The 26,279-nt window shown below is 37.5% G+C and overlaps 1 protein-coding gene across 5 annotated transcripts in view; it reads right to left on the bottom strand.

The window, feature by feature from the left end:
* Positions 1-23,660, bottom strand: part of LOC133638811 (SKI family transcriptional corepressor 1 homolog-B-like) — a 33,374-nt gene extending 9,714 nt beyond the window's left edge. For 2 of the 5 annotated variants that reach the window (XM_062031789.1, XM_062031795.1), the window contains exons 1-7: positions 15,864-16,069; positions 13,742-15,315; positions 11,819-11,885; positions 11,682-11,744; positions 11,523-11,585; positions 3,555-3,629; positions 3,401-3,475 (exon numbers count right to left, since the gene is read on the bottom strand). In XM_062031789.1, coding sequence (XP_061887773.1) covers positions 3,401-3,475; positions 3,555-3,629; positions 11,523-11,585; positions 11,682-11,744; positions 11,819-11,885; positions 13,742-15,315; positions 15,864-16,059 — 2,113 coding nt within the window. In that variant the 5' untranslated portion in view covers positions 16,060-16,069. Of the gene's footprint in view, positions 1-3,400; positions 3,476-3,554; positions 3,630-11,522; positions 11,586-11,681; positions 11,745-11,818; positions 11,886-13,741; positions 15,355-15,863; positions 16,070-23,174; positions 23,482-23,558 lie in introns of those variants that run through there. The other 3 variants (XM_062031810.1, XM_062031803.1, XM_062031814.1) reach the window with 3 other exon arrangements.
* Positions 23,661-26,279: the final 2,619 nt, after the last annotated feature.

The raw sequence follows: 26,279 nt of genomic DNA, 5'->3' as shown, positions 1-26,279 counted from the left end.
ACATTTTATATTAGTTTGTTGATATCGTTCCAATGTTCAAAAATCCTTCAAATTTTCCATATTTTTTTTGCCAGGAGGGGCATTGTTATTGAGTCAGTGGAATACTGTTATTAGTTTGTTGATACAGTGCCACTTTCTTAAATAAGTTCACAAATCGATTTGATGTCAGAAGTAGGATTGTTATTGAGTCAGTGGAACATTTGTATTACGTTGTTACTATTGTTCCACTGTCTTGAGTTGGTAAAATGTTCAGAAATCCCTTAAATTTCCAACAACAATTTGGTGTCAGAATTGGGATTGTTAATGAGTCAGTAGAGCATTTCCATTTGACATTGTTCTACTAATTCTGTTAAATTTGTAAAATGTTCACAAATCAATTTGGTGTCAGAAGTGGGATCATTTCTGAGTAAATGGAACATTTGTATTAGTTTGTGATATTGTTCCACGCTTTTGAATTGGTAAATTGTTCCCAAATAACTTTTGTGTCAGAAAAACAGTTTTTATTGAGTAAGTTGAACTTTTTATTACTTTTTTGATATTGTTCTAGTCTGTTAAATTGGTCATTTGTTCACAAAATCAGTTTGGTGTCAGAAGTAGGATTGCCAATGGGTCAGTGCAAAACAATTTATTAGTTGGTACATATAATTGTGATCAACAATATAAAATCACAAATTGGATCTTAAAAACATTTAAGTAAGAAGTACCCGTATGTGCAAAAGTGGTGCCGTATTTACTAAGTATCAGATTAAAATCTAAATGTGCAGTGGCACTCAAGTAATTATAACAAATAATGAAAAACGTCTTCATCCAAACACTTGATTCCCTGAAATTAGACATTTTTTTCGACATTTATACTTTTTGCAGCGAGCGTCTAAATTAAATTGAAGGACACAGGGGATCATTTTGACACATATTGTTCATTAAAGACAATACAATTCAATTCAGGCAAATATACTGTATTATAAACAAAGTGATAACACAAATCAGTGTAATATCTAATATAACTTAGGGCCGTAAATCATTGGGCACCTAGCCATTTGATCCGATTCCGATTCCTGGGGCGATGATTCGATTCAGAATCAATTTTCGATTCAATACAAATCTCGATTATAACCGATTCTCGCAGTTCATCATTTGGTACAGTAATAGAAACTTTTTTCAAAACACATTACAAAAGTTACAACAGCTCCTTCTGGGTGAATGGAGATGGCCTAATAACTTATTTAAAAAAATGGATTCTTATAAAATATATATGTATACACACACACACACACACACACACACACACACACACACACACACACACACACACACACACACACACACACACACACACACACACACACACACACACACACACATACACATATATAATATATATATATATATAAATATATATATATATATATACACACACACATATATATATACTTATACATACATACTTATATACACACATATATACATATATATATACACATATACATATATGCATATATACATATACGTATATATACACATATACATATATGCATATAAATGTGTATATTATACACATACAAATGTGTATGTGTGTGTATATACAGTACAGGCCAAAAGTTTGGACACACCTTCTCATTTCAATGCTTTCTTTATTTTCATGACTATTTACCTTGTAGATTTTCACTGAAGGCATCAAAACTATGACACCTGTGAAGTGAAAACCCTTTCAGTTGACTTCCTCTTGAAGCTAATCGAGAGAATGCCAAGAGTGTGCAAAACAGTAATCAGAGCAAAGGGTGGCTATTTCGAAGAAACTAGAATATAAAACATGTTTTCAGTTATTTAACCTTGCTTTGTTAAGTACATAACTCCTCATAGTTTTGAAGCCTTCAGTGACAATCTACAAAATAAATAGTCATGAAAATAAAGAAAACACATTGAATGAGACTGTGTGTCCAAACTTTTGGTCTGTGCTATATATATATATATATATATATATACACTACCGTTCAAAAGTTTGGGGTTTCTTGTTCTTGAGTTTCTTGTTCTTAGAAATGAAGGCTATTCTACAAAATTTTTTGGGTGACCACAAACTTTTGAACGGTAGTGTATATATATATATATATATATATATATATATATATATATATATATATATATATATATATATATATATATATATATATATATATATATATATATATATATATATATATATATATATATATACACATACACTGTCGTTCAAAAGTTTGTGGTGACCACAAACTTTTGAACGGTAGTGTATATATATATATATATATATATATATATATATATATATATATATATATATATATATATATATATATATATATATATATATATATACACTGTCGTTCAAAAGTTTGGGGTCACCCAAACAATTTTGTAGAATAGCCTTCATTTCTAAGAACAAGAATAGACTGTCGAGTTTCAGATGAAAGTTCTCTTTTTCTGGCCATTTTGAGCGTTTAATTGACCCCACAAATGTGATGCTCCAGAAACTCAATCTGTTTAAAGGAAGGTCAGTTTTGTAGCTTCTGTAACGAGCTAAACTGTTTTCAGATGTGTGAACATGATTGCACAAGGGTTTTCTAATCATCAATTAGCCTTCTGAGCCGATGAGCAAACACATTGTACCATTAGAACACTGGAGTGATAGTTGCTGGAAATGGGCCTCTATACACTTATGTAGATATTGCACCAAAAACCAGACATTTGCAGCTAGAATAGTCATTTACCACATTAGCAATGTATAGAGTGTATTTCTTTAAAGTGAAGACTAATTTAAAGTTATCTTCATTGAAAAGTACAGTGCTTTTCCTTCAAAAATAAAGACATTTCAATGTGACCCCAAACTTTTGAACGGTAGTCTACATATATATATATATATATATATATATATATATATATATATATATATATATATATATATATATATATATATATATATATATATATATATATATATATATATATATATATATATATATATATAAATAATTATAAATATTATTTGATTTGATTAAATTAAACATTCATTTAGAATTGGGATGAATAAGAATATGTCTCATTATTGAATTAATCATATTTTTAGAATCTGCAGAGTGCCAATAAAAAGCAAGCTGCGGTCCAATAACAATCCATGGACCGTACTTTGGACACTTCCTGCTTTGGTGCTTGAAATAACAGCTAAAAGTTTACAGTTCAATCGCATCTTGTTTCAAATCCAGTGTGGTGGCATTTAAATGCATAAAGCATTAAAATAAAAAACACCCAAATATTTTTGGACGGAAAACTTCAAAATATGCAAGTGTTTATAGTGTTTCCATGACGCTCAATGAAAGAGCACTGTTTTGATTGAAAGTTGTGTTTTACATGATGGAGAGACACTGACCTCTAACAAACTGCAGCTGCTGGACCATTTCTTCTCTGTAGGACAGCTCACGCTTCATTTGATCCTGAAAATTATCTGAAAAATACCACATGTACAGTTATGTACTCATTATTTCTATTTTTTTTTTATCATGCACTGAGGTGTTTGCTTTTACCTTTTAAATGTTGAAACTCTCGCTCCAGCTTTTTCCGCAGCTCCATCTGCTCCACAAGTTGCTTCTGCAACTCCTCTGTGAAGCCAAGCGACATCACAATGTCAGCTGTCAGTCACTTCATTAGGTACACCTGCACAGTCTGAACACACGCAGGCTGCTTTGATTGACACTGCAGTGCAAAGGTGTCCACCACAGTGCTGGCGGGTTCTTTTTTTTGATCATTAAAAAACACGATCAAAAATAAAACAGCCAAAAATGTCGATATAGGGTTGTAACCGTAAATAGAGGTCTGAGACAAGGACATTTCTGTACCTTCACATCATTTTTATTAAAGAATATTCCCTCAAAAGTACATAGCTTTTCTTTAATAGGCCAGAAGCATACCTTTATACTACCAAAAAGATGATATAAAGTATAAATTTGTACCTTTTCAACGGTACCTGCTGCATTAAAAATGTGCTTAGAAGTTGTCGACATTGTTCTAAATCAGGGGTGTCCAACAATTTTTCCACTGAGCGCCACATACTGAAAAATGTAAAAATGTAATGGGATACATGTTGATACATGGTGTACATTAAAAATGATGAAACCCAATTTAATGTACGAGTATATGCTAAACTACAAACCCCGTTTCCATATGAGTTGGGAAATTGTGTTAGATGTAAATATAAACGGAATACAATGATTTGCAAATCATTTTCAACCCATATTCAGTTGAATATGCTACAAAGACAACATATTTGATGTTCAAACTGATAAACATTTTTTTTTGTTGCAAATAATCATTAACTTTAGAATTTGATGCCAGCAACACGTGACAAAGAAGTTGGGAAAGGTGGCAATAAATACTGATAAAGTTGAGGAATGCTCATCAAACACTTATTTGGAACATCCCACAGGTGAACAGGCAAATTGGGAACAGGTGGGTGCCATGATTGGGTATAAAAGTAGATTATATGAAATGCTCAGTCATTCACAAACAAGGATGGGGCGAGGGTCACCACTTTGTCAACAAATGCGTGAGCAAATTGTTGAACAGTTTAAGAAAAACCTTTCTCAATCAGCTATTGCAAGGAATTTAGGGATTTCACCATCTACGGTCCGTAATATCATCAAAGGGTTCAGATAATCTGGAGAAATCACTGCACGTAAGCAGCTAAGCCCGTGACCTTCGATCCCTCAGGCTGTACTGCATCAACAAGCAACATCAGTGTGTAAAGGATATCACCACATGGGCTCAGGAACACTTCAGAAACGCACTGTCAGTAACTACAGTTGGTCGCTACATCTGTAAGTGCAAGTTAAAACTCTCCTATGCAAGGCGAAAACCGTTTATCAACAACACCCAGAAACGCAGTCGGCTTCGCTGGGCCTGAGCTCATCTAAGATAGAATGATACAAAGTGGAAAAGTGTTCTGTGGTCTGACGAGTCCACATTTCAAATTGTTTTTGGAAACTGTGGACGTCGTGTCCTCTGGACCAAAGAGGAAAAGAACCATCCGGATTGTTATAGGCGCAAAGTTGAAAAGCCAGCATCTGTGATGGTATGGGGGTGTATTAGTGCCCAAGACATGGGTAACTTACACATCTGTGAAGGCGCCATTAATGCTGAAAGGTACACACTTTGGATACCTCTGTTCTAAATAGGAAAACAATGTTTTGTAGTATATCTTCCTGACGTGTATGTATGTGTACGTACATGCACAGTATATGTATAACATGTACAGTGCATCCGGAAAGTGCTTCACTTTTTCCACATTTTGCTATGTTAATGCCTTTTTCCAAAATGTAATACATTTATTTTTGTCCTCAAAATTCTACAGACAAGACCCCATAAAGACAATGTGAAAATGTGTTTTTTATTAATGAAATAGAAATAAAAATACAAAATAACATGTACATAAATATTCACAGCCTTTGCTTAATACTTCGTTGATGAATCTTTGGTAGAAATTAAAATTACAGCCTCAAGTCTTTTTGAATACGATGCCACAAGCTTGGCACACCTATCTTTGGGCAGTTTTGCCCATTTCTCTTTGGAGCACCTCTCAAGCTCCTTCAGGTTGGATGAGAAAGTTGGTTTTCATCCAGGATAGCTTTGTTCATTGCAGCATTCATCTTAGTCTAGTCAGGGAGGTGACCAAGAACCCGATGGTCACTCTGTCAGAGCTACAACATTCCTCTGTGGAGAGAGGAGAACCTTCCAGAAGGACAACCATCTCTACAGCAATCCACCAAGCAGGCCTTTTTAGTATACACTGCAAAAACTGAACTCTAAGTAAGATGAAATATCTCAAATAAGGGTGATATTTGCTTATTTTCTGTCTGATAAGATAATTATTCTCACTTAGCAGATTTTATGTTAGAGTGTTTTACTTGTTTTAAGGGTTTTGGTCCTAAATTATCTCAGTAAGATATTACAGCTTGTTGCTGAGATTTGATGACCTATATTGAGTAAAACATGCTTTTAAAGTAATAATTTCTTATTTCAAGCATGAACAAAAAAAAATCATGACTGCCACATTTGTGTCTCATATTAAAACAGATGACAGCCAAATGGACTTTGCTATTTTATTTTCAATGAAACAATATAAAATACGTACTCATATAGTAGTACAGTTGTTATTAGTGTTATTTTTGTGTTCATTGAAATTAGCTAATTTTACTTCTTTTGGAAAGTCTTGACAAGCCAAATTGTCTTATTCTATTGGCAGATAATTTTGCTTAGTTCAAATAAAATACCCATCATTTTTGTATTTTTTTTTCTTGTTTTTGAACACTGACTTTTTGCTGTGTAGTGACCAGACCGAAGCCATTTCTTAGTACAAAGTTTGCCAAAACGCACCTGAAAGACTCTCAGACCCTGACAAACAAAATCTCTGGTCATGATTAGGCAAAGATTGAAGTCTTTGGCGTCAATGCCAGGCGTCATGTTTGGAAAGAACCAGGCACCGTTCATCACCAGGTCAATACCGTCCATACAGTGAAGCATGGTGGTGGCAGCATCGTGCTGTGGGGATGTTTTTCAGCAGCAGGAACTGGGTGACTAGTCAGGATACAGGGAAATATGAATGCAGCAAAGTACAGAAACATCCTGGATGAAAACCAACACTTCCCATCCAACATGATGGAGCTTGAGAGGTGCTGCAAAGAGGAATGGGCTAAACTGGCCAAAGATAGGTGTGCCAAGCTAGTGGCATCGTATTCAAGAAGACTTGAGGCTGTAATTTCTGCCAAACGTGCATCAACAAAGGCTGTAAATACCTTTGTACATGTCATTTTTAATTGTTTTTAATTTTTGAGTTAAAAAAAATAAAAAAATTTCACACTGTCATTATGGGATTTTGTTTGTCGAATTTTAAGGACCAACATTAAATAATTCCATTCCATTGGAATAAGGCTGTAACAAAACAAAATGTGGAAAGATTGAAGCGCTGTGAATACATTCCGGATACACTGTATGGGTAATTGTTTACATGTTTGCACAATCAATGTCCAATAAAAATATATTTTAAAAAAAATGTGTTCAGCTCATACCTATTTTGAGTAGGATTTTAAATAAGGCATATTTAAAACCTGCTCAGTGGCCTTGTGGTTAGAGTCTCCGCCCTGAGACTGGAAGGTCGTGAGTTCAAACCCCGGCCGAGTTATACCAAAGTCTATAAAAATGGGACCCATTGCCTCCCTGCTTGGCACTCAGCACCAAGGGTCGGAATTGGGGGTTAAACCACCAAATTATTTCTGAGCGTGGCCACCGCTGCTGCTCACTGCTCCCCTCACCTCCCAGGGGGTGGAACAAGGGGATGGGTCAAATGCAGAGGGTAATTTCACCACACCTAGTGTGTGTGTGACTATTGTTGGGACTTGAACTTTATAGTAATATGTTCTAGTTCAGGCATATAGAGCAGGGGTCTTCAACGTTTTCTACGTCAAGGGCCCCCAAACTGATGGAGAGATGTGTAGCAGGGACCCCTACCTGTAAATCTTATACAAAATTGTGCTTTAAACTGGTCCTAAAGGTCCAATATTTAGATATTCAAATAATAAACCGTTTTACTTTGTCATGATTTTATTCTAAACATTCAATATTTATTTATTTATTTTCATTATCATTAATATTATCATTATCATGATTTTTTTCTTTAAATGTGAAATACATTAAAATTTGTGGAAATTGGGGAATATAAAAGAAAATATATATATTTTTAAGTTTAATCAATTGAAAATTTCCCAACACCCCTGTTAAAGATCTCTGATTTAGAGCCATTGTTAATAGAAATACATTTAGCATCTTTGATTATTGTCGTAACCTCTATTCCAATAACTTGTATTCATTATGTATAAATGAAAGTGTTATATTGTCAATTTCATCCTCAAAGATTTCACTTATTGTTGAGTATTGAGCTTTTATTGTATTATTTATTGACGGCTTCAAGCACACCTTTACATCATCTTGGCACTGTCAGGTGTTTTAGAGCTTCCTGCAATCTGAAGACTAGACTTAGACTTCCTTTTTATTGTCATTCAAATTTGAACTTTACAGTACAGATAAGAACGACATTTTGTTACATAAGCTCATGGTAGTGCAGGATAAAAAAGCAATAAGGTGCATGTATAAATAAATAAACAAGTTACTGTACAGATAAATATATGAAGCACTTTACTTTAACTTTAACAAACACACCTGGACTTAAGGGTACAGAAATGTATCCTGAAAAGGTTCACGCACACCCAGTTCCAAGAATTGGACCCTTTATTTTGGCGTATCCTGTTCTGATTTTTCAGTTTATGACATGAGTACAGCTGCATACTGATTTCCCAGACGATGCACATTTCAAGACAAAAATGAAGTCATGCTATAGGAACTCTCTTTGTCGTTGGAAAGTATGCGTAACGGCCAAATACAAGTGGATGAAAGCAGTGTGTCATTGTTGGAGAAGAGGGACATGATGAAACTACTAATGCTAAACTTTAAACAATAAGGAACTTTACTAAAAAATACAATAATAATTTGCATATTTCAACCTTTACCTGTTTGCAATTTCCTAAAAAATAACAACACACACTCTAAACCAGGGGTGTCAAAAGTGCATCCTGGGGGCCACTTTCAGCCTGCAGCTTGTTTCTTTGTATTGGCCTTCATCTTATTCTAAGGATAACATTATTGACATTTAATTTTACACTAATTCCATTTGTCAGCTACAGTGAACCTTTGTTTATCATTGTTATTTTGTTCCCAGCCAGACGATGGTAAATTAATCACTGGGAATATTAAGTACACATTTAATATTTTCATAGATAGACCACAAAAAAACTGTTCATAACATTCGAAATATGGTTTTAATATCATTAAAAGCCCTCTAGACACAAACTAATACCCTTTAGTCCCCTTTACATTCTCTTAATCCAATATAGTACTGCTCTCTGAGGCTGAGCCAATCAGTGGCCTCGATACTGAAGAGCGCAGTCGGATTCGTTTGGTCTCCTGTATACCATATTATATTGGCCAATACTACTGTAATATTGATACCGTATTTTTCGGAGTATAAGTCGCTCCGGAGTATAAGTCGCACCAGCCGAAAATGCATAATAAAGAAGGAAAAAAACACATATAAGCCGCACTGGAGTATAAGTCGCATTTTTGGGGGAAATTTATTTGATAAAACCCAACACCAAAAATAGACATTAGAAAGGCAATTTAAAATAAATAAAGAATAGTGAACAACAGGCTGAATAAGTGCATGTTATATGACGCATAAATAACCAACTGAGAACGTGCCTGTTATGGTAACGTAACATATTATGGTAAGAGTCATTCAAATAACTATAACATATAGAACATGCTATACGTTTACCAAACAATCTGTCACTCCTAATCGCTAAATCCCATGAAATCGTATACGTCTAGTCCAGGGGTGTCCAAAGTGTGGCCCGGGGGCCATTTGCGGCCCGCAGCTCGTTTTTAATTGGCCCGCGACACCGACAAAATACAATTTGCGCTTAGGAAAAATGGAACAAGACCAAATTCCCCCAAAATGGGACCTGTGCGTCTTTTACATGGTGTTTGATGAACACATTGCTTGCAAGATATGGTAAGATTTTGAGTTTGTGAAAGCAAAATATTAATAATAATAAGTATTGATAAAGACTAATTATAAGATGGATAATTGATTGGACTACATTGTACTAGTTTTTTGTTACGTTTCGTTTTATGTATGCACTCCGGAATGCAGGGACGGCAGGCAAGTGCAGAAAACAATGGTAATGGTAAGATTTTGAGTGTGCTAAGCGTTATAATGTAATAATCATACTAATATTAATAAAGAATAGTAATAGGAATAATTGATTTAACTACATTGTATTCGTTTTTGTTACGTTAGTCACTCCAGGATGCAGAGACGGCAGGCAAGTGCAGTAAACAAGTCTTCTTTACCAGAGAAAGGCAGGTGCACAAATGGAAAAGAGACGCATGAAGTGTAAAGGTACAACGTTGAGGTCGTGAAAAAGGACGTGGAACAAAAAATACGAGCGCTGGACAGGAAATCATGCAAAATAAAAATAAATAATAATAACTGGCATGTAAGAGGTTTTCGGGTCTTGAATGTACAAAAAAAAGTACAAAGTGGCCCAGAGAGCCTTCAACTTTTCTGTATGCGGCCCTTGCTGGAAACAGTTTGGACACCCCTGGTCTAGTCTCTTACTTGAATGAGCTAAATAATATTATTTGATATTTTACGGTAATGTGTTAATAATTTCACACATAAGTTGCTCCCGAGTATAAGTCGCACCCCCGGCCAAACTATGAAAAAAACTGCGATTACAGTCCGAAAAATACGGCATACATTTTTAGTTCATTTATCCATTTTCATGATTGATAATGCGTAATTTTGTTCAAAAAATACATCGAATATGCTGTGAAAAAAATTGTTTAAAAAAAAACAACGCGATATTGTAAAGCCGCATAATTGCACAAAGCTAATATAGATCCAGTGTGTTGACCTACACTGGATTGTTTTTTAGCATCTTTAATGCACCAAAAAACTATTACAGTGGTTCCTGCGTCCTTACATTTATCTGTACGCTATATTTTTATGTTATATTTGAGGAATTGTATTTTGTGGAGATTTAGCAGGCAGCATTTTTTTTTTAAAAACCAACATAATTCTGTACCCAAAACAACCAGAATTATCACCATGTGTGTGATTATAGTAAGTACAGTTGCAAAAGAAACAAAACAACTAATATTAGTAACTGCAAGCTGAGATGCATGATTTTTTTTAGCACACTTTGAATTGTTTTTTTTTTTTTAATGAAAAACAACATGACCTAACATTTTTTGATTTGATTTTTCACAGTGGATATTTTTCTTTGTTTTGCATGTTTGCCTTATAAACTTTTCTAACATTTTGACTATAATGAAACTATGACCCACTACAACAATAAACACCTTTCAGGCCAAAGTGTCCACTTGGCACAATTATAGCTTGGATGTCATTAGACATGCGTGCACAAATAGTCCACATGAAATGTTGCAGTGGATATTCTGCAGGTGCGGGTTTATGGCATGCAGGCGACATCAGGTGCGTCGCCTTGCAGTCGCAGTAATTGTCGCCCACAGCCCGCGGGCTGCACGAGGCCGTGATATTGCCACATTTGGCGCGCAGGGTTTTTCCAAGCGTTCAAAAATAATTAGCTGCGGTGCCTCGGGGGGAAGGCTCTGTTCGTTAAAATATTAATAGCCTCTAAACGATTTTTTTTTTTAAACAAATAATGCATCCAAACGAGCGTGTCTTGTCATTCCCGCGGGAACACTTCAAATGCAAAAACGCGTAATGCGGCGCGAATGGAGTTGTTGTTAATACACTAACACACATTTGCAGTGATTAACACTTTGCATTCGTTAATACACAAATAATGCATATTTATTACATATTTATTACACCTTAAATGTTTGAAACAGGTCTTTACCTTTTGCCATCCTCTCCAGATCTCGTTCATGCACGCTTATGTCGATGCGTAAAGCTCCGTTGGCTGTGAACAAAATATGATCTATATGTAAGGAAATGTATTTGCAACTTTAAAAATAATAATAATAATAATTTACATAAATGAGCATAAATAAATGACCTGGTTTGTCCTTTTGCTGCTGATATGTGATGTTGCGTTGAGGTTCAGGCAGGTGCTGCACACCTTAATATTTAAATGCATTAAAATGTGCTTATTGTTGTTTTTAAACCTATAATAATAATAATAACAATAATTACCTTCTGATCTGCAGGGACTGCAGCTCGATGACTCAAACGTCTCTATCACCTTTTCATGCACAAACACCTGCAAACAATCATGTTTGATTATGTCATGTTATTTGGTTGGAGGAAAAAATACATAATTTGAAAAAAACTAAAAAAAAAACGCCTCTATCACCTTTTATAAAGTTTTTATAAACGTCTCTATCACCTTTTCATGCACAAACACCTGCAAACAATCATGTTTGATTATTTCATGTTATTTGGTTGCAGGAAATTATACATAATTTGAAAAAAAAACAACAAAAAAAACCCCGTCTCTATCACCTTTTCATGCATAAACACCTGCAAACAATCATGTTTGATTATTTTCATGTTATTTGGTTGCAGGAAGAAAATACATAATTTGGGGGAAAAAACAAAAAAACAAAACGTCTCTATCACTTTCTCATGCACATACACTTGCAAACAATCAGGTTTGATTATGTCATGTTTGATCATTTCATGTTAAATTAATTAAAAAAATAAAATAAAATAAAACGTCTCTATCACCTTTTATAAACTTTTTTATAAACGTCTCTGTCACCTTTTCATGCACAAACACCTGCAAATAATCGTGTTTAGTTATTTCATGTTATTTGGTTGCAGGAAAAAAATACATATTTTGGGGGGAAAAACGAAAACACAAAACGTCTCTATCACTTTCTCATGCACATACACTTGCAAACAATCAGGTTTGATTATGTCATGTTTGATCATTTCATGTTATTTGGTTGCAGGAAAAAAATACATAATTTGGGTAAAAAAAAAAAACCCGTCTCTATCACCTTTTTAAGCAAAAACACCTGCAAACAATCGTGTTTGGTTATTTCATGTTATTTGGTTGCAGGAAAAAAATACATAATTTGGAGGAAAAAAACAAAAAAAACCGTCTCTATCACCGTTTCATGCAAAAACATCTGCAAACAATCATGTTTGGTTATTTTAATGTTATTTGGTTGCAGGAAAAAAATACATAATTTGGGGAAAAAAACAAAAAAACAAAACGTCTCTATCACTTTCTCATGCACATACACTTGCAAACAATCAGGTTTGATTATGTCATGTTTGATCATTTCATGTTATTTGGTTGCAGGAAAAAAATACATAATTTGGGTTAAAAAAAACCCCGTCTCTATCACCTTTTTATGCAAAAACACCTGCAAACAATCGTGTTTGGTTATTTCATGTTATTTGGTTGCAGGAAAAAAATACATAATTTGGGGGAAAAAAACAAAAAAAAACGTCTCTATCACCGTTTCATGCAAAAACACCTGCAAACAATCGTGTTTGGTTATTTCGATCGGTAGGTTGGAGTTCAAATCCCAGCCGAGTCATACCAAAGACTATAAAAATGGGACCCATAACCTCCCTGCTTGGCACTCAGCAACAAAGGGTTGGAGTTGGGGGTTAAATCACCAAAAATGATTCCCGGGCGCGGCGCCGCTGCTGCCCACTGCTCCCCAAGGGGATGGGACAAATGCAGAGGACAAATTTCACCACATCTAAGTGTGTGTGTGACAATCATCCATCCATCCATCCATCCATCCATTTTCTACCGCTTATTTCCTTTGGTACTTTAATCTTTAATCTTCATGTTATTTGGTTGCAGGAAAAAAATACATAATTTGGGGGGGAAAAAACAAAAAAAACCCGTCTCTATCACCGTTTCATGCAAAAACACCTGCAAACAATCATGTTTGGTTATTTTCATGTTATTTGGTTGCAGGAAAAAAATACATAATTTTGCAAACAATCAGGTTTGATTATTTGATGTTTGATCATTTCATGTTATTTGGCTGCAGGAAACTATACATAATTTGAAAAAAAAATAACACATTTATTTTTTAATATAATGACGTCAAAAAGTATTTGATGTATGTACTGGTGCGTCCTCCGTACCTGATGAAGAGGAGATCCATCCCCCTCCTCGGACGATGCGCTGTGCGAGTCCCGCGGTGATGCTGATGCTGCGGGGCTGCAAGGCGCCAGCTGCTCCTCGGGTGTTCCACGGATCTGCTCCTCGTCCTCTTCTCCCCGATTGGACTCCACGTCCACGTCCGGGTCGTCATCGTCGTCGTCGTCCTCTTCCACCGTGTCCCTGTCCGGGGACACGGACCTGTAGCTGGAGGTCTCGCTGATGAAGTCCGGGGACAGGTAACCGTAGCCGTCCCGGCTCCCGTAGAGCTTGGCGATGGTCTCCGCGTCCTTGACGACCGGCCGGAAGGCGGAGATGTAACCGATCTTCCGGTGCGGGGTGTCGTCGACGGACTTGTCCTCGTCGTTCCTGTTGCTGGACGCCGCGTCTTTGTTGGTGTTGTTTGACCCCCGCTCGCTGGGGTCTGGCAGTGACAAATCCGGGCCTGGGACCTCCAGGGGTTTGGGGTAAGGCGGCATCGGAAGGCCGCCCGCCGCGGGCCAGAAGACGGGGAAGGCCGGGTAGATAGCGTCCTTGCCGGCGGGCCAAAACACGCCAGGCACGCTGGCTTTGCTGGCGTCCGGCACGCAGTCGCTCTTTTTGGGACACAAGCCGTAGCCCGCGAAGCCGTAGGGCGGGTGCGGGAACAAAGGCGGGGGGATTTTTTGCAGCATGCTAAAGTTTTTACTCGGCACGGGAATGAGCGGGTAGCTGCGCGCGGCACTCGGGTGCGTCGTCGCCGTCGCTCCCGGGTCGTCGCCGCCGCAGCGCAGGCGTTTGTGCGCCGCGTCCGGCGGCGACGCGGCGCGGCCCAGGGCGGACGAAGCCTGGGGCTTGACGGACCCCCCCTGCACCGGAAGTGTCCTCTTCCTGCTGCCGCCGTTAAACATGGCTTTGACGTCCTCCCACGCGTGGTTGATGTCCTCCGATGGTTTCTTCTCCGTCAGTTTCAGGTGGCGCCTCCACGAGTTGAAGTTGGCGGCGTCCGGCTGCATGTACTTGGACTCCGGCGTGCGGTGCGAGTGGAAGATGAACTTGTTGGGGGAGAAGTAGAGGCTGCAGAAGCCGCACTTGATGCACTTTGCGCGGGAGGAGTTGTAGCGCGCCGGGATGAAGCTGCCACGGCAGCCCCACGCACACTCGTGGGAGACGTCGAAGGCGAAGTTCTCCGGGAGCTTGGGCGGGCTGTGCGCGCCCAGGAAGGACTTGCACAGGCGCTCGGCCTCCCGCTTGGTGATCATCCCGCAGCGCCGGGACGAGATGGGCATGGCGCCGGCGCGCCGCAGCAGCTCCAGCTGGACGGGGGTGCACTGCACGCAGGTGATGCCCAGCGCCACCCGCCGGTTGTGGATCTCGTTGTAGCTGTAGTTCTTCAGCAGGGTGTTGGAGATCTGGGCCAGGCACAGCCGCTCCCTGCCGTCGATCACCAGGGAGACTATGGGCACTCCGTACAGGGACGTCTCGCTCACCTGGTTGGGTTTCAGCGGGTTGGGGTGCGCGTCCTGCTTGGGACTCGGGGAGGAGCTGCGGGATTCTCGTCCGGGCATCGACTCCATTCCTGGGGGTTTGTGCAATCACATGGAAAGCTGGAGTGAGGCTACAAAAAACAAGAACAAAAAAAAACAAACATTTTTTTTTTCTTTCTTGTTCTATGTAGCAAACATGGCTTCTCCCTTCTGATCCTGCGAGATCGGCTCAGCGCTGATTGGGCTTTAAGATCCACATAAGAGCTTTAGACGCAGATAAGGACAGAAGGGAAACGCGGCAATGCGCTTAGCGGAGGGGAAAAGAACAGGTGTAAGCTTCTTTGCAGGTAATTAGCCTGCGTCTTTGCCTTCTTAATAAAATACGAACTCCAAATATAATTAAAGCTTCAGTGCGGATTAGCCTTAAACGGCCGTTTGCTGCTCCAAATTGAGCGGAAGCGGCTCCTTTTACGCACAGCCTCTCATTTAAAAAACAAAAAAAACAAATCACAATTTAAATTGGAATTAATACAAAAAATATATCACAATTTAAATTGGATTCCAGCAAAAAATAATAATAAATGAATTGGAATTAAGTATGCAAAAAAAAAAACAACAACAAAAAAACACGAATTCTTACCTTCTAGTGCTTCAAACGATGACCTCCTCCAATGGCTGTGGAAAAAAGAATAAAAGCTGAGAAAAGTGCGGTATTTGGACTTTATTAGTACACGTGCTGCAGAAGACAAGGCGCCTCCATCCTGTTGGACAGCAAGGAGGTGAATGGCGGGGAGAGACCGGAAACACGTGTCACACACCCCCACCCTCTCTCTCATTTTCTCCTCCCCTCTCTCACAATGTAAACTCTCTCCCTATTTCTGTTTGTGAAGAGCCACAAAATCACCACAATTGTGACACACAGGCGGAAAATAGGCCCCAAAACCATTAAGATATTGTTGTCATGTATTTTCAATTAACATTAGGACAGGATCAACTAGAATATAAAGCAGAAATAATCATACAAATATATATATATATATATTTCATTCTAGAAAATCAACCACTCTCTGCAATCACACTACAGATATATTATAGAAATATAATCTCAGAGAAAAATGTAATTTAAAACAGCTGTATGCACGCACAACACTTAAGACCTTCAGTATATCAGTATGTGGAATTAAATTATGGAATGGATTAAGCAAAGCAATCAAACAATGTACTAATATGATCCACTTCAAGAAACTCTTCAAACTTAAAGTGTTTACAAAGTACAAAGAAGAAGAACCATGATAAACATTCTGGATTTATTCAATCCATTCATTCTTTCATTATTTCATTCTCAAAATAATCTTACTTATCTCATTATATGTAATATGACTTACTTCACCAATTACTATTTATTTGTCTATTTTTATTGTGATTACTTATGGAGTTTATTGTGAATAAATTGAGAACAGGAAGTGAACAAAAGTTTTAGCAACTGTTAAGTAAAATCAATCAATCAATCAATCAATCAATGTTTATTTATATAGCCCTAAATCACAAGTGTCTCAAAGGGCTGCACAAAAAAGGGGTAGGATTAAATAAGCTCTGCTTCTTCCAACTCCTTTTCGAACATGTTGAAAAATGAAACTGGAAATTGTGATGTATAATGTGTGTATGCTTGCATGTTCGAAATAAACTCAAACTAAACTCAACACTGTAAACAAATCTAAAGATGTAATATTAAATAAATAAAATACTGTACAATACAATATCCTTTCACAGCAATTAACTGCTATTGTCCACAACAAAAGACTGTAATCGTATAGTCTTTTGGCATATTATATATAATACAACTGTGAAGGTACAGTGTAACTTTATTGTAATGAACAGTAAATGCAGCAGTTACAGATATTTCACAGTAAATTACTGTAAATGTTACTGTGATTGTAATGCCATTAATTATTAGCCGGTAGTTTGCTGCGAAATTAAAATTACTTTTTTATATATATATATAGTGTGGTGTTTGTTTAAAAGGTTAGACAAAAGCTGAATCGTATGAAAACCGAAGCGGTTTCTTCTTCCATAAGAAATAATGTGAATCCAATTAATCTGCACGCAGGTAAAAATGAAGGCTGTTGAACAAATTAAATAGATAAAATATACAATAATTGTGTATACATCCAAATTAATCACGCAATGTATTTATTTACAACTATCAAGGACTTTACCAAAATGTTAATGTGTGACGTTCTGACAAAACATTGCATTTGTGTCCAACAGGCTCTTTTTTGAGTTATGCAAGTTAGTAATAACCTGTGATTAATCTCGATTAATCCAAATTCAAAAGTGGTATGATTAATCTGATTAAACAAGTTAATAAAATATTCGTTTGAGTTCCAGTTTATTTTGAACATGCATGCGATACAGTATAATGCATCACACATTTCCAGTTGTTTCATTACTGCACGTCCGAAAAGGAGTAGGAAGAAGCTGAGTTTATTTAATCCTACCCCTTTTCATACCATAGCAATTTTATCCAATTTCCTTGTTCTCTGTAACAGAATAATGAACAAATAAATAATAAATAAGTAATATACCATAGTAAGCAAACAATTATTAAATTCATCATTCATCTTTGTCTCAATTCAAAAAAGAAAAAAGTAAAAATATTAACATAAAACATTCAATAATTCGTTTGAAATGCAGAAAAGAATGTGAAATGGATATAAATGATGAATAAAATGGATAAATGAACATTTCACATCGCTGTTACTTTTATTGAAACACTTGTGGCAAAGACAGCAAGGAGTGGAGAGAAAGTGTAGGAGAGCCACACAGAGAATTTCTCTCTTGAATCCAATAGTGTTTCTCACTTTCTTTATCAAAGTGCTTGCACTCACAACTTTCTTTGGCAGCATTGTTGATTATTTCTCTGTCCATGCGATACCCCCCAAAAAAATCTACTCTTATGACAAATTGGTCTTACAAAAACAAGGTAGTATTGTTTTAAAAATTTTTTTTAAAATATCAGCAATTCTTCCCCCTACATTTACTTGGTATCGGATTGATACCAAATTGTGCAGTATCGCCCTGCGCCCATATGCAGTGTCTCCATGCAAGTGAGAGGCCGAGAGAGCTGACAAAAGACAAACGTCCCTGCCTCATTTATCAAGTTACAACACCATCTGCTCGGCTTCCACGGCCACGCAAATCAATGTGAGGCCTCAGCAAAGAAGAGGAATATGGGGGGTAGAGGGGTAGGGGGGGCTTGGAGAAGATGGCGTTTAAAAAAATGTTTTCATATGTTTGAATAGAAACTGCCTGAGGTTAAAAAAAAAAGAAGAAAAAACAGTTGTGATATATCATATTAGTCACATGATAACATCATGATGGTGACAGAAGGGAGGAATGTATGTTGATATTAAAGGTTACATATATGATTGTTTATTACTTCTTGTTTACATTCAAGTTGTCATTAGAAAAATCATATTTAACGTTTATAATTACACCGCACCTATTATAGTAATTACTTCAAAATAGTACAGTCGCTTTTTGTACGGCACGCTTTTATGATTAGTTAAAAAAAAAAAAAAAAAGACTATTATGGCAAAATAATCCACCATGGGGCCAAAGAAAGTTGCGAGTGCCAGCACTTAAATAAAAGTGAGAAACACTACTGAATTTGAGAAAGAACTCACAGCAAAGCATACAAGATGCACTTCCCCTCCCCTTCTCCACTCATCTGGGGGGTGGGGAGATACTGAAAATGTTGGTATCAATTTGATACCATGTAAATATTGGGAACGTATTGCCGATACTTCATTTTTGTTTTTTTCTTTACACAATGGTACCTCGTTTTCGTACACCCGTCTTTTAGTAAAATTAGGTTTTTGAAGAACGCTATGCCGTGGTTTTCATATGACTTCGGTGTCGTTCGCACACAAAAATAATCCATCACGCCGCCACAAAAAGTTGCGAGTGCCAGCACTTTGATGAAGAAGGTGAGAAACACCCTTGATTTCAGGAACTTGTAACAACTTTTAAACTGACTTTTGTGGCTTTAATTGCCGTCTTCACCGACAAGAACCTTCAATAAAAGTCAAAGTCATTGTTTTTAATTCATCATTTATATGTATGTCATTTTGTTTTCGGCACATAAAACTATACTTATTCTCTATTATATGTTTTTTTTTTCATATTTCTGGGGTTCTGGGAAAAATGACATTGGTTTTTGTATGATTTGCTCTTGTTCTAATATTTTCGGAACAGATTACTAACAAAAACAGTCAACATAAGGAATATTATTGCATAAGCCACCATATACAAACTCTTTTAGCATTACTGTTAAATAATAACACAGGAAGTGAATCAATTGCAGAGGTGCAGAGAGAGAGAGAGAGAGAGGGAATATTATTTATTTATAATAAACTCCCTAATTCCTTCTCAGGCATTCAAATTATAACCATATTATGTATGTCAACGTGACTAAACTGGCTTTGATACATATTAAATATGCTAAACCAACATATTGTACATTATTATGCTAAACCAACCCACTTTAGGTTAAAACTGACACAGATCTGATAATAGATCTCATTGATAATGATTGTTTTATTATTTATAATAAGTAGATGTCCAAAAAAAATGGACCTGCGTTTGAAAATGGCCCACGAGCCGCACTTTGGACACCCCTGACTTAAGACTGTGTACATTTTAGGAAGATGTTTGTGGTATAAGACATATATATATTTATATATATATATTTACATGTTTGTAATATTAATGCTGACTAACCTGATCTTAGCAGATGCTATCCTCTTCTACCATCAAAAGACTTCCTCGCCGCCCCCACCAATAATTACAATTTTGCACTGTAATTATTCCTCTCCTCTTAATTATTTACACAGCCATTGTGCGCGGGCTTATTTCGCGGGAAACGTGAGCCGACACAACAGCGCATGGCCAAGCACGGAGAAGGTTTGTTTTCGGGTTTTTTTTTTGTTTTTGTTTTGTTTTTTTAGAAGGAGACATTCAAGCTTGTTATTATTTCCGTCTGCTTACAAATGAGCGCGGCCTGTTCAGACAAACCTTCAGCTTGAAATATTCATGCGCGGTCATGGTTGGAAGTCGTGAAGCGGAGGGATTAGTTTACGTGGCGGAGGAAAGCCTCTCTCTTTTTTTCCAGACAGTAGGAACCGTCGTGTTTTAGCATTTTAACAAACATTTGACTTTTCTATCATATATTTTTTTAAAATGCGTTTATTTAGGGTTTGAAGTTTATTGAGCATATTTATTATGTAAACTTGAGAGTTCCACCTCTCAGAAAAAAATCACCTAAATAAAAAACATCTTGATTATTTTATGAAAGTACATATTATATTAAATTAATTAATACATAATATTAAGTACAATCTCACTGACGATAAATTGGGACCCAAAACAGAATTTTATTTTGAGTCATCCACCCCAATTATTACCAAAAAAAACAACACATTTGTGCAATTATTTGTAGAATTTTTTTTTCTTTTTACTCAAACTTGAATTTAAATTGATATATGTTTTGTAGTAAAATATATTCATGGGAAATAAATTGTTCAATAATGATCTTTTATTTAGTGTAAATTAGTTTTTTTGGTTTTTTTTTGGGGGGGGGGGGGGTGTTGAAGTTTGCATATTTTAATACATAAAGTTGCCTATGAAGTCCACCTCAAGTAAAAATAAATACTTTCAAATAGAAATAGCATCTTGATTACTAGAGGACATATTATATTGAATTAAATAATACAGGATATTTAGTTAAAATTTCACTGAAGATAAATTGGGGCCCCAAGCAGAATTTTATTTTTGAGCCCTCCCACCCAGTTATTACAAAAAAAATCACACTTGTGGAATTATTGTCATACTTTTTTTTAATCCAACTTGAATTTATTTTGATTGATGTTTTGCCCTGTATGGAATTCACAGGAAATAAATTGTTGTTTTTTTTGTGTGCAAAATAACAAATTTAACACAATTAAAACTAGGGATGTCCGATAATATCGGACTGCTGATATTATCGGCCAATAAATGCTTTAAAATGTAATATCGGAAATTATCGGTATCGGTTTCAAAATTATCGGTATCGGTTTCAAAAAGTAAAAAGGATGACTTTTTAAAACGCCGCTGTGTACACGGACGTAGGGAGAAGTACAGAGCGCCAATAAACCTTAAAGGCACTTCCTTTATGTGCCGGCCCAATCACATAATATTTGCAGCTTTTCAGACACACAAGTGAATGCAATGCATACTTGCTCCACAGCCATACAGGTCACACCGAGGGTGCCCGTATAAACAACTTTAACACTGTTACAAATATGCACCACACTGTGAACCCACACCAAACAAGAATGACAAACACATTTCGGGAGAACATCCGCACCGTAACACAACATAAACACAACAGAACAAATACCCAGAACCCCTTGCAGCACTAACTCTTCCGGGACGCTACAATATACACCCCGCTACCCCAACCCCAATTCATGGTAATGCATTGTTTAATGCATCCAGCGGGGCTTCACAACAAAATTGGGCATAATAATGTGTTAATTCCATGACTGTATATATCGGTATCGGTTGATATCGGAATCGGTAATTAAGAGTTGGACAGTATCGGATTATCGGATATCGGCAAAAAATACATTATCGGACATCCCTAATTAAAACACATTTGCCAGGATTTGATCCAAGCACTAACATTGATGTGCGCCACCAAGGACAATGATTACATATGGGGATATTTGCAATTATATTATTATCGGTGATAGAGCAGGAAGGGGCTGGGAATACTTGACATACATTTTATGGGAAGCACCTTGTCATTCATTGATTGACATTTTACACTCAAAATGCCCCCCCACTGAACATGTGATCTACAAACATGAGGGGCGACCCCCCTGAATACATGAATCAAATGAAAGACAATATTAATAATGGTTGATTATTATGTTTTCCAATGAATAATGTTTAATTTAATAGATTCAAGCCATCCAAAGTGCGGCAAGGGGGCCCTTTCCGGCCCGTGGCTTATTTAATATTGGCCCTTGGCTAAGATTGTTAGCTTAGCAAATACTGACATGTAAATTGGATAGACTTGAGCATCTTTAATGTACAAAACGTATTCATCGCTGCATGACAAAAGTGTGTTTATGTCCAAAACACACCAGTTTGTTAGTTAAAATGAGTAAAAAGCTCAAATTCAGACGGGGCTCAATCAGTGGAGGTTTAATAAGAGGCCAAATGTTTTCTAATTAACAGTTGTATCAGCACCCTATAAAACCATGAGCCTATAAATCCCATTTTAGAGAGCAATCAATCCTCCTCGTGGACTAAAGGGCCTATTGATCCCACTACTCAGCCTCTTTTCCTTTTTTCTTTTTTTGGTTCCCACTGAAAAGAGCGTTTCGATTGCACTTTTTTTTTTATTGGAGCAAAGAGTCCGCCGAGAGCAAAGCGATGGCTTGAAAATGAAAGCGTGACATTTTAATTACAGGGCATTGATAAAGGGATGTGGCTAATGGGTGGGCACGGGACGCTCGCTCATTGTCCCGCCTGACGTGCTAATCAAGTGGGACTGACGCGGAAGGGGCTGGGGGGGTGGACGTCGCAACCTCCCTTCCATTCAGAAAGTCGCTGGCTGGGAATTGGGGAATATGACGGCGCCAAATGAAGACGCATCTCCAAACAATACACGCTCGATATCACCAGATGAGATCAGCATCCGTATCTCATTGGGACATGTTAGCGCTATAGGTCACTTCAAAAAGGGCCTATAGATCATCTACTGGCACACTCAGCTGTCACACACACACACACACACCACTTAAATCACAGCATTTGATTGGCACTCCCGCCTTAAGAGCACTTGTAAGGAGCGGGTGTTGCAATGTGACAAAGAAAGAAGAAGTTGAAGCTGCATACTTACAGTGCGTGATGGACCACATCTGACGGCAACACAGCGCTGCATTCAACTTTCCTCTGAAGAAGAGACGGACAGACAACAGAAAGATGGAGAGTTACATCCTGGGTATATCTCACATGGATAGATGAATAAATCGTCCCTCCCATTTTGGGCTTTTGGAGTTTTTCCTTGCCCAGATGTGGGTTTCAGATGAGGGGATGTGATAAAAGGCTTCATAAGTATAAACTCTGATTGATTGATCAATAAATGTTTACTTATATAGCCCTAAATCACAAGTGTCTCAAAGGGCTGCACAAGCCACGACGACATCCTCGGTTCAGAGCCCACATAAGGGCAAGGAAAAACTCACAACCCAGTGGGATGTCAATGTGAATGACTATGAGAAACCTTGAAGAGGACCGCAGATGTGGGTGACCCCCCCCCCCCCCCTTTAGGGGAGACCGGATGCAATGGATGTCGAGTGGGTCTAGCATAATATTGTGAAAGTCTAGTACATAGTGGATCTAACATAATAGTGAGAGTCCAGTCCATAGTGGGGCCAGCAGGAGACCATCTCGAGCGGAGACGGGTCAGCAGCGCAGAGATGTCCCCAACTGATGCACAGGCAAGCGGTCCACCCCGGGTCCCGACTCTGGACAGCCAGCACTTCATCCATGGCCACCGGACCTGTGTGTGTCCCCCCTTCCACGAGGGAGAGGGGGGCAGAAAAGAAAAGAAACGGCAGATCAACTGGTCTACAAAGGTTTTTTTTTTAAAGGCTAGAACAGGGGTCCCCAGACTACGGCCCACAGGCCGGATCCGGCCCCTCAGCATCCAAAATCCGGCCCACGGGAAGTCCCAAGTTAAAAAAAAAAGTGTTTTAATTTTAAATTTAAATTTTATTTTATCTTTCCTTTCTTATCCATTTTATACCGCTTGTTACTCTCGGTGTCTCCTAGCCGCTCAGGCAAATCATATTGTCTAAAAATGAATTTTCCCATCGATAATGTGACAATGTTAAATGTTTAAGAACATCGTTAATTGATGTTAAATGACAAAACAGATTAACTCGCTGGAATATAAAGACAATATATATATATATATATATATATATATATATATATATATATATATATATATATATATATATATATATATATATATACAGCCCGGCCCCCGGACAATTTTTTTTAACCCAATGCGGCCCCGAGTCAAAAAGTTTGGGGACCCCTGGGCTAGAGTATACAAATGACTTTTAAGATGGGACTTAAATGCTTCTACTGAGGTAGCATCTCTAACTGTTACCGGGAGGGCATTCCATAGTACTGGAGCCTGAATAGAAAACGCTCTATAGCCCGCAGACTTTTTTTGGGCTCTGGGAATCACTAATAAGCTGGAGCAGATTTCTTGCCGGGACATATGGTACAATACAATCGGCAAGATAGGCTGGAGCTAGACCGTGTAGTATTTTATACGTAAGTAGTAAAACCTTAAAGTCACATCTTAAGTGCACAGGAAGCCAGTGCAGGTGAGCCAGTATAGGCGTAATATGATCAAACTTTCTTGTTCTTGTCAAAAGTCTAGCAGCCGCATTTTGTACCAACTGTAATCTTTTAATGCTAGACATAGGGAGACCCGAAAATAATATGTTACAGTAATTGAGACGAGACGTAACGAACGCGTGAATAATGATCTCAGCGTCGCTAGTGGACAAAATGGAACAAATTTTAGCGATATTACGGAGATGAAAGAAGGCCGTTTTAGTAACACTCTTAATGTGTGACTCAAACGAGAGAGTTGGGTCGAAGATAATACCCAGATTCTTTACCGAGTCGCCTTGTGTAATTGTTTGGTTGTCAAATGTTAAGGTGGTATTATTAAATAGGTGTTTATCAATTGATAAAGTAAATCAACTGACTGATAGTTCATCGGTTGCAGCTTGAAATACATTAGAATTGCTTTGTCAGCATTCGAAAGGTAGAATCTGAATGTTTTGTTAGCATCAGCATACAGTACAGGCCAAAAGTTAGGACACAACTTCTCATTTCAATGCATTTTCTTTATTTTCATGACTATTTACCTTGTAGATTGTCACTGAAGGCATCAAAACTGACACCTGTGAAGTGAAAACCATTTCAGGTGACTACCTCTTGAAGCTCATCGAGAGAATACCAAGAGTGTGCAAAGCAGTAATCAGAGCAAAGGGTGGCTATTTTGAAGAAACTAGAATATAAAACATGTTTTTAGTTATTTCACCTTTTTTTTGTTAAGTACATAACTCCACATGTGTTCATTCATAGTTTTGATGCCTTCAGTGACAATCTACAATGTAAATAGTCATGAAAATAAAGAAAACGCATTGAATGAGAAGGTGTGTCCAAATTTTTGGCCTGTACTGTATATTGACCTCCATTGGTTTAGTTTTAGCGTCTTTAACATACTCCTTAATGGTTATACTTGTATAGCGCTTTTCTACCTTCAAGGTACTCAAAGCACTTTGACACTATTTCCACATTCACCCATTCACACTCTGATGGCGGGAGCTGCCATGCAAGGCCCTAATCATGACTCATCAGGAGCAAGGGTGAAGTGTCTTGCTCAAGGACACAACGGGCGTGACTAGGATGGTAGAAGGTGGGGATTGAACCAGGAACCCTCAGGTTGCTGGCACGGCCACACTCTCCCAACCGGCGCAGTTAAGTGCTCTAACTCCCCCGTTTATAATCTTATTCATTTACAATTACTAGTCTGCTCAACTTGCATGTCACACAATTCTGTGAAAACAAGAAGGAATTTTGTGTTTTTGGATAACATTTGTTTTCCCATTTTTAGGTATTTTTTAAACTTTTCAAGATATTTTTTAAAGCCTCGTTTCAAAAGGAGACGAGCATCAGACACTAATTACATTAATAATGTATAAACAGAATCATTACGTTATTTATTTTGACTGAACATGCTCCTTCATTGGCAATCACGCGAGTTAAAAGACCTCGACCCTTATAAATGACTATGTCTCCGTCTGTCTGGTTTGCCTGGGCTCAGTGGTGTGACTGTGAGCAGAAGAGGGGATTAGCACTGCTACTTTCAATCTCTCCCTTTTTACCATCTCCCAATATTTTGGTGTTTCTA

The sequence above is a fragment of the Entelurus aequoreus genome, linkage group LG02 (assembly GCF_033978785.1).
Source record: "Entelurus aequoreus isolate RoL-2023_Sb linkage group LG02, RoL_Eaeq_v1.1, whole genome shotgun sequence".
Lineage (NCBI taxonomy): Eukaryota > Metazoa > Chordata > Actinopteri > Syngnathiformes > Syngnathidae > Entelurus > Entelurus aequoreus.
Note: the sequence above shows the minus strand (reverse complement) of the source record. Positions and strands in the feature narration are given on the sequence as shown.